Raw genomic sequence first — 10286 nt, 5'->3', positions numbered from 1 at the left:
TCATGAATGATGAGTATGTTAATTTTCTCACAGTTCTACTAAAACTTTATTTGATTGCTACCATGTCATTTATTATATACTTGGTTTTATTTATTATTTATTAGCAGTATGTTTTTGTTTTTAACCCCATAAAAAAAAAGAAGCTAAAAGATACCCAAATATTTCCAAGGCTGAGGGACATGCTTATGGCTTCAATTATTCGTCTATTTTTTACTCAAAATTAATATTATTAAAAAAGTCAAACATCTTTTTTGCCAACCAATCCGTTTCCATTCTCCGGAGCTGTATTTACGGAGAGGAGGAAGGGCAAATGCGCTTGCGTAAAGAGGCTGATTGATTGCAGTGACTACAACGAAGGCGTGCGCAGGCAGGCAAGGGAGATCGCGATGGGCTTCTCCGACGGTCGCAGCAGCAAGGCTGACGAGGTGGAGACGCTGCCTCTCAACCCCAAGGGCCAAATCCCCAAGGATTCGTTCCAGCTGGCCTACATCTCCTACTTCATCCTGGGCGCGGGCTTCCTCCTCCCATGGAACGCCTTCATCACCGCCGTCGATTACTTCACCTACCTGTATCCGGGAGTCAGCATCGACCGCGTTTTCGCCGTCACCTACATGCTGGTCTGCCTCGTTTTCCTCATCATCATCATCGCTTTCTTCACCCGCAAATCCACGGCTTCCCTCAGGATCAACGCCGGCCTCTCCCTCTTCTTGGCTTCTCTGCTCGTGGTTCCCCTCATGGACGCCTTCTACCTCAAGGGCAGGCCCCGCCTCTACGATGGTTACTACGTCACCATCGCCGCCATCGCCCTCTCCGGGGTCGCCGACGCTCTCGTCCAGGGCAGCCTCATCGGTTCCGCTGGCGAACTTCCCCCAAGATACATGCAGGCCATTGTTGCCGGCACCGCTGCTTCTGGTTCGTATCTCTTCTGCTTCTTCATTTGCTCTCTCTCTCTCTCTCGGGGAATCTTATTCTCAATCTCTCATCTCGTGGCAAAATTAATACAAGGCTGTTGTTCCGTGAGGCAAATTGTTGGATGGATGCCATCTTTTTCCTTTCTCTCCCCCATCCCCCTTTTCCTTTGCTATGTGTCTACACGAATCTGCATTTGTTGGTCAGCTTCCCCTCAGTTTTAGCGAATCTGCATGGGCGACTCTCCTTGCCATATGGAATTTTAGGGAGGTTCCTGTGTGTAATTCCTTCGACACTCTCTTCTCGCTACCATTTAGCCGAGAACCTTTGATTGGATCTGTTCTATGCGACGACCCCTTTGTGTCTTTGAGCCACAATCCGGCGTTGGAGGTTTGTTCTCTCCGCAAAATGAAATACGGCGAACATGATAAGTAGGACGCCGGGCACCCTCTTTGAACTTTCTTTTGGTTTTTTTGTAGGCGCTTTTTGCGGTAGATACATTTGTTGTAGCCCTTGTACAGTTGTGCATAGTTCTTAATAATAATAATAATAATAATAACGGGGGCTTACTCCCCCAGCATTCTCATCTAAAGGAAAAAAAAAAGAAAAAGAAAAGAAAAGCAGTCGCTCTTTGTGATATACTAGTGAAAAAGCATTAATGGAATCTTAGTTGCCTCAATTTTCCATTTTCCTTTTTGCATTTCAGCAACATGTCACCCTTTTCCTGTTTGATGGATGTTTCTGAAGGTGAGACCTCTCCGGTGGCTCTAACTGTAAGTAGAAAGCATTTGTATGTGTTAGCCATAAACATTCAACTTATTCTGATACTGGTTGTCCCGTTCAGCATGGTTTGCCATACGTATAAATTTCATAACTTTTAGTTTGATTCTTCTCTATGCTAAAGACTAAAGAGCTGGTATTCTAAAGACTTGTTCCATTGCCTGTAGTTTGGATACTTGTCATATTTTACTCCTTGGCTGCATGATTATCTGCCTTATATGTGTCGGCAGTGTCCAAGTGCTTCATGAAGCAAACACCCAAGAATTGTGGCAACTCAAAGAAATCATATTCACTCCTATAAAAAAGGATGTATGGTCCTAGATACCTTTTCTTCTATATCACTTAAGTGCGAGTGTGGATGCAGGCGCTGGTGCTGCAGCGCTTTAAAAAAAACTTGGGTGCTGAGTGCGAGAAGGATATATATATATATATATATATATATATATATATATATATATATATATATATATATATATATATATATATATATATATATATATATATATATATTAAAGAAAAATGGACTTGATTAGGGTTAGCTGAATCTACTTTTGAATAAAATTGAACCTTAATGGTGTTAACTTTACCTAACACAAAAGTCCATGTTACATAGCTTTTCTTTGTTTTGTTATGGTTGTTGGCTAGGATTCATGTGGGGGGGGGGGGGATTGGTATGATAGTCTGGGGTTCGGGGGCCCCCGAAATTTTTTTTTTGAGATAAAATAAAAAATGGCTACACTTATTAATAAAATTCTATTTCATATGGACAAATCAAACTATTTGCTGCAGTCAGGGCTGGGCTAGGGCTGGGCTACAAAAATGGATAAAAATCTATTTCATATGGAATCAGGGCTGGGCTAGGACTGGGCTTTTAAATTTTTTATTTTTTTTTTAACTGGGCCGGGAGGCAGGACTGGGCTACAGCACAGTTCTGCGCCCCCCCCCCCCCCCCCCCAGCTCCGCCTATAGTTGGGATTGGTATGATAGTCTGGGGTTCGGGGGCAGCGATCCCGAAATTTTTTTTTTGAGATAAAATAAAAAATGGCTACAATTATTAATAAAAATCTATTTCATATGGACAAATCAAACTATTTGCTGCAGTCAGGGCTGGGCTAGAAAAATGGATAAAAATCTATTTCATATGGAATCAGGACTGGGCTTTTAAATTTTTTATTTATTTTTAACTGGGCCGGGAGGCAGGACTGGGCTACAGCACAGTTCTGCGCCCCCCCCCCAGCTCCGCCTATAGTTGGGATTGAGAGTATTTTTCAATTAAATTCATTTATCTGAAGGAAATGATTGTAAGGATGCTCAGTTGCTTGTTTTGCTGATGCTTTTTTGAATGTTGATAACAGCGGTGCTTGTCTCGGCTATGAGGATCATAACCAAAGCAATGTTTACACAAGATGCACATGGTCTAAGAAAGAGTGCAGATCTGTACTTTGGTCTCAGCATTGTTATGATGTTCATATGCATAGTTTGCTACAACCTAGTGGATAGGCTTCCTGTTATTCAGTACTACAAGAATCTTAAATTGCAGGCTGTACTTCAGTCAGAGTATGTGGAGAAAATGGAAAAAGGTTCCGACTGCAAGACTTCTTGGGGCTCAAACCTGCGGCACATTGTGGGGAGAGTTAAATGGCATGGATTTGGTATCCTCCTCATCTATGTTGTGACACTGTCTATATTCCCAGGATATATTACGGAAGATGTGCACTCTGAGCTATTGAAGGACTGGTACTCCATCCTCCTTATTACAGCATATAATGTGTTTGATCTGGTTGGCAAGTCTTTGACAGCAGTGTATGTGATCCAGAATGCAAATATTGCAGTTGGAGCTTCGGTTGCAAGGTTGCTTTTCTATCCTCTATTTTTGGCATGCTTGCATGGGCCTAAGTTCTTCCGAACTGAGATTCCAGTGACACTGCTAACATGCCTGCTTGGATTAACAAACGGTTATTTCACAAGTGTCTTGATGATTCTTGCACCAAAGGCTGTTCAGATACACGAAGCTGAGGCGGCCGGGATTGTACTAGTCTTATTTTTGGTTATTGGATTAGCAGCTGGTTCGGTGGTGGCATGGTTTTGGGTCATCTAAATACTGATCTGAAGATCATCTACCGCCATACTTGTGAGGAAGGAACTGCTTGTCATGGTTCTTTTCTTGTGGCTGCTGGCTGGTAACAGATGGAGTTTTAATGTGGAGAAGGTGTATCAGTGGCTCAGCCAACAGTGCTTTCTGATGATTTGTGGATGTCTGCAGATGATAGTGGTGGGTCTACTGAGGACACGATCCAAATGGCTATACACATTTCGTGCAACTAAATTTAGTGCTTACTAGGCATCATCTCAAATGGTGCTATCATGAAAATAAATGTTATTGGAGAGTTGTCCTTGTAATCATCTTTAATGCATTAAGTTTGTTTCTGTAGCATTTTCCTTTTCTTTTTGGCCTTTTAGGGCATGCTTGTTTCAGTCGTGCGACATAGCAGTTGTGCAACCGGGCCTTGAAAACTCTGTACATACATGTCTAAATCAGCGTGCTAAAAATCATTTCAAAACAGGAATTGAAATGCAGAAAATCTCTGCACTTACATGGTTAAATCAACATGCTAAAAATAATTCCAAAACAGGAATTTCTGATAAGAATCAACCTAATACATACACGGATTTTCTGTGCTGAAATCATACATCCAAAAACAGATACACATACACATTTTTTTTGTGCTGAAATCATATATATACTAACACATACACAGAAATTTTCTGTGCTGAAAACATACATAAAAAACAGATACTTACACACAAATTTTCTGTGCTGAAAACATGCATAAAAAACAGAATGATAACAATATTTCGATTACAACATCAAAGCAAAAATCGAAACGATTAAAATGCTACACATCTACAGAATAGGCCACTGCACATATAGACTCAAGAAAAAAAAAACGCAAATCAAGATGAGGGTTATACCCTATTTCCCGAAAACCCTCTATTTGCAGCATGCTAAACCCCAATCTATCACGATCTAACCTACACCGGATACTACCTAAGGAGTGGAGGGTAAGAACCTACCTGGGTTTCGACCAAATACTCCACCAACACTGCAAATCCTCTGCAAGAACGCCCTTCAAGGATGGCTGGGCTGCGTAAATCCGGCCTCCTTGCGTGAACCGTGGAGAAGGGAAAACATGTTGGTGTGGAAAAGCTTCACACCAGGGTGGTTCGGTGGCTTCGATCTCAGGTATACCCATTTTGCCTTTAGAAAAATCAAAATTTTTTATTCTACCCTAAAACCCAAAAATATAATAATGTTTTTTCCTAAATTCCTTACATCTCCCTTAGAAAATTTTTCTTTCGCACATAATCCAATTAATTTAAATTCGAACTCGGACCCGAGTTCAATGGAAATATTAAATCCAAAAAAAAGTCTCATATTTCTCCAACTATAACCTTAGAATTTCAGAAACACCTCATATATATATATATATATTGGTTGGATCCGATCCAAAAAATCCAACATTCTTCCACTTGACCCATTGACACAGAAAAACACATTATTGAGGTTTTTGTTGTTATCTCGATTCGATTTTTATGTGGGTTCACATGCTATACCGAATCACAATAATGAATCATACGAGTCATGAAGATGAATATCTCTATCTGAGAAGTCATATTTTCATGTATTATAATGTCATTCAATTTAAGTGTTTAGCATGTTAAGTGTATCAAATTTTCACTTTTCATAACCTGTGTAATGAGCTTTGAGTCAATGACTCCTAGGTCAGACAACCTTAGAGCACTAGATACATAGTATCCCTCGGACTTAATTGCTCGAGTCCCTAGACCTTCAATTTTAATAGTTTTATGTATAGTCTACTTCTTGTCATATGCAATGTCAATATCTATTACGCTCTCTATAAAGTCCATGTAACGGGCTTTTGAGCCGGTGGGTCCCAAACCAGATGGCTTTAGGGCATCAAGTGTAAACACCCCTCAGGCTCTACTTGCTCGAACCAAATAGGCCACAAATATCAACTTAGACAAAGAAGAGATTTTCTTTGTTATCCTTTTCGACATAAAAATCAAATACTTCAACTTGTGTCTAAGCCCAACTACTAGGGAATACGAAGACATCAAACAACTAAATATATGCTTTTTTTTTACTTTTTGAGCTCTTATTTTTAATGTTGTTCATTTGCTGAGTTTTTTCAAACATAATTGTGCATATTCATACTTGTGCTTCAAAATAAACTCTAACATACATTTATCGTCATTTCTTTGAAACCCACATAAATAACTATGTTTTTCTAGATGAGTGTCTGCTTTTTTTTTTTGGCGGGGGGGGGGGGGGCTCAAAAGTTCTCTAAAAACATTAGATTATGTAAAGCATTCATATAAGGTCAAACTCATTCTTTAAAAGCCCATTTTTTTATGAGTTTTCATCAATGAGCAAGTATAAAGATAGAAAAAGATTTGGGTGTACAAACTACACCCTCCCCCATGCTTGAATGACACTGTCCTCAATGACACTCCCTCATGCTTACATAAAACTGAGTGAATGCATATGAGAAACAAAATAAATGAGAGAAAAGTAATAAAAGTCACCTAATCTATACTGTGGAATCTTACCTCATGTTGCATTGTACTGGCTTTGCATAGATTTCATCTATCTCAATGTGTATAACTCATAAAAATGCACAAAATACAATGCATACATGACCAATCATTCCTGCTCATGAACAAAGAAAACATATCCTAAGAAAACTATGAAACAAAGCAAAAATAGAATCCTAAAAATACAATATATAAACCCTGTGTACTACCTCACTCATCAACGAGGCCAATGACCTTGATGTTCTGACTAACTATGACATCAGAAATATAGGGCTTCAGTCGTTGCCCATTGACCTTAAATATGTTTCCCATTCGAGGGTCCAAAATCTCAATAGCACCATGCGAAAAAACTCTCTGGACTATGAACGGGCCATCCCACCTAGACTTCAGCTTCCTTGGAAAAGGATGGACTCGCGAATTATAAAGCCAAACCCTCTGCTCAAGCTTGAATGGTTTTTGCAGTATGTGATTATCATGAAAATGCTTGGTTCGGGCCTTATAGATTTTGGCACTCTCATATGATCGTTTCATAACTCCTTGAGCTCACTCATCTGCAATCTCCTCTCTGCCCCAACTTGGGCGATATCGAAATTGAACTTTGTAATTGCCCAGTATGCCCTATGCTCTAAATCAATAGGGAGATGATATGGCTTCTCAAAAACTAATTGGTACAAGGATATGCCAATCAGAGTCTTGAAAGTAGTCCTATATGCCCATAAGGCATCGTCAAGGCGCTGGGATCAGTCTTTTTGGTCTGGTCGGACTATCTTTTCAAGAATTTGCTTGATCTTTCTGTTGGAGACTTCGACCTGGCCACTCGTCTATGGATGGTATGGTGTGGCAATCCGATGGTGTACAAAGTATTTCTTGAGTAAGAAAGTAACTTGCACATTAAGGAAGTGCGTACCTCCATCATTAATCATCGCTCTCGGAACACCAAACCGACTAAAGATATTGTGCTTGATAAATCGAAGCACCTCTTTATGATCATTGGTCCGGGTGGTTACGGCCTTAACCCACTTGGAGGCATAATCAACCGCTACTAAAATGTAAACAAACCAAATGATGGCGAGAAGGGGCACATAAAATGGATGCCCTAGACATAGAAAATCTCTACGACAAGAATGGGCGACAGGGGCATCATATCATGCTTGAAAATGCTACTTGTCTGCTAACAACGTAGGCATCTCCTAAAAAAATTATGAGCATTTCTATGAAGTATTAGCCACCAAAATCCAGACTGGAGGACCTTTGCAGCGGTCTTCCGGCTAGAAAAGTGGCCTCCACAGGCCAGAGAATGACAGAACTCAAGAATAGGATCGAACTCCTCCTCGGAGACGCACCTCTAAATCATCTGATCCGGGCATAAACAAAACAACTCAGGATTCTCCGATAAATAATGTTTCACCTGCGACAAGAAGCGATCTCTTTCATTCATGTTCCAATGCGCAGGGAACTCTCTGATCACCAAGAAGTTGATATATACAAACCAGGGTAGATGCTTGATGTGAAGAAGATGCTCATCCGCGAAGGAATCATCAATCTGTTCCTAATCAGTGGATGTCTCCAAAGTCAGTCTGGACATATGATCTGCTACAAGATTATTGCATCCACTCTTATCTTGAATCTCGAAATCAAATTCTTGTAACAGAAGGATCCACTAGATGAGATGCGATTTGGTATGCTTTTTACTCATCAGATACCACAAAGGGACATGATCGGAGTAAATGATGACTTTAGAGCCCAACAAATATGAATGGACCTTTTCAAGCACAAATACTACAACTATCAGTTCCTTCTTCGTGGTCATATAATTCATCTACGCATCAGAGAGGGTCCTGCTAGCATAATAAATGACATGAGATCGTTGTTTGATCTTCTGGCCAAGAATCGCTTCAACCGCGTAATCAGAAGCATCACACATGATCTCAAAAGACACTGACTAATCATGAAAATGAAGGATAGGAGTTGTGGTCAGGGCCTCCTTCAGAGACACAAATGCCTTCAAACATACATCATAAAAAACAAACGATTGATCTTTCGACAGCAGATTACATAACGGTCTAGAAATCTTGCTAAAACTCTTGATGAACCGTCTATAGAAACCTGCATGCCCTGAGAATGAACACACCTGTCATACAAAGGTTGGTGGAGATAATCTAGCAATCGACTCCACTTTGGCCATATTGACCTCAATCCCTTTCTCGGACACAATATATCCAAGAACAATCCATTGTTGAACTATAAAATGACTCTTCTCTTAGCTAAGCACGAGATTTGTCTTCATACAACGCTTAAGCACTCTCGATAACTTCTATACACAATCATCAAAAGAAGCGCCATAGACCGAAAAGGCATCCATGAAAATCTCAAGGACGTCATCAACCATATGAGAAAAGATCACCATCATGCATTGTTAAAACATTGTTGGAGCATTGCAGAGCCCAAACAGCATTCTCTTAAATGCAAAGATGTCATATGGACAGGTGAACATCATCTTCTCCTGGTCCTCAGGGTGAACGACCACCTGATTGTATCCTGAATAACCATCCAAAAACATAAATAATATTGGCTTGCGAGTCTCTCCAAAATTTGATCGATGAACGACAACGAAAAGTGATATTTCCTAGTTGCATTATTCAACTTCCTGTAATCAATGTACACTCGCCACCCCGTAGTAGTCCTCATAGGGACACTCTCTCCTTTTTCATTTAGCGCAACGATGAGCCCAAACTTTTTGGGAACAACTTGAGTGGGGCTCACCCACTGACTATCGAAGATGGGATAAATGATCCCTGCATCCAACCATTTGACTACCTCCTTCTTCATCACCTCCTTCATGTGGGGATTCAACCTTCTTTGTATCTCTCTTGAAGGCTTGGCACCCTCATCCATGATAATCTGATGCATGCAAAGAGAGGGGTCTATCCCCTTCAGATCTGCCACCGACCATTCAATCGTCTCCTTATGCTCATGCAGGACTTGCAGAAGCTGACACTCTTGAGTGTTAGTCAGGTCTGCGGAAATAATGACGGGGAGAGTCTGATCCTTACCTAAAAAGGCATACTTAAGCGAAGCTGGCAAGGGCTTCAACTCAAGTTTGAGCAGACTCTCAATGGAAGGTCAAGCACGCGTCTCTGCCAACTCGGGAAGTGGTTCAATGTGTCATGTCCTATTAAGCTCACCTGACCCTCTATCAATTAATCCAAGGCAATCTCCCTCGAGTGATTCATCGTCCTTCTCCTGAGGTGCATCACTCAACGTCTAAATATGCTCTACTTCTACGAAGTTCTGAATGAGATCAACATCGAAAGAAGCCTCATCGCCTATAGGGCCCATCACGGCATGAAAAATGTTCAGCCTCATCTTTCTGTTGCTGAATGAAACATCCATTGCGTCTGTATGAAAATTGATGCACGCATTGGTGGTGGCCAGAAAGGGGCGACCTAAAATAATGGGGGTCTGCCTCATATCATCCACGCCCTCCATATCTAAGATGATAAAGTCAACAAGGAAGTAGAAGTCTTCCACCTTGACCAGAACATCTTTAAGAATCCCTCGCGGGACCTTGATCAATTTATCTGTCAACTGCAGAGTCATAGGTGTCGGCTTCATCTTCTTATTCCATAACCTAGAATTTCTCTCAAGTACTTCAAGACTCGATAGAGGGCATCTCAATGCTTTTGTTCTAGATTACTAGTATATTGGTTCAACTTTCTTATATAAAATATTATGTCTGGTCTTGTTCCATTCATAGCATACATGAGATTGCCAATAATATTTGCATACTCTAACTAGGATATATTTCTTCAAGTGTTAACCAATATCTTAACACTAGGTTCAGACAAAGTAACAATAGACTTACAATCATAATGGTTATATTTTCTTAAAATTTTCTTAATATAGTGGGATTGAGTTAATGCATATGCATTCTCATGTTTAATCAACTTAATATCAAATATAACATCAACTAAGCCTAT

The 10286-nt window shown here is 40.4% G+C and overlaps 2 protein-coding genes across 2 annotated transcripts; one reads left to right on the top strand and one right to left on the bottom strand.

The window, feature by feature from the left end:
- Positions 1 to 267: 267 nt before the first annotated feature.
- Positions 268 to 4123, top strand: LOC149812069 (equilibrative nucleotide transporter 1-like). The gene is made up of 2 exons (XM_089992617.1): positions 268 to 912; positions 3045 to 4123. Exons 1-2 carry the CDS (start codon positions 387 to 389, stop codon positions 3785 to 3787), a joined length of 1269 nt encoding a protein of 422 aa, XP_089848743.1. The 5' UTR covers positions 268 to 386; the 3' UTR covers positions 3788 to 4123.
- Positions 4124 to 9570: 5447 nt separating this feature from the next.
- On the bottom strand, positions 9571 to 9921 carry LOC149812068 (uncharacterized). Its single transcript, XM_089992969.1, has one exon. It carries the CDS (start codon positions 9919 to 9921, stop codon positions 9571 to 9573), a length of 351 nt encoding a protein of 116 aa, XP_089849095.1.
- Positions 9922 to 10286: the final 365 nt, after the last annotated feature.

This window comes from Nuphar pumila, chromosome 17 (genome assembly GCF_984573655.1).
Source record: "Nuphar pumila chromosome 17, dmNupPumi1.hap1.1, whole genome shotgun sequence".
NCBI lineage: Eukaryota > Viridiplantae > Streptophyta > Magnoliopsida > Nymphaeales > Nymphaeaceae > Nuphar > Nuphar pumila.
The sequence above is the reverse complement of the archived record's forward strand: the minus strand, read 5'-3'. Positions and strand labels throughout refer to the sequence as shown.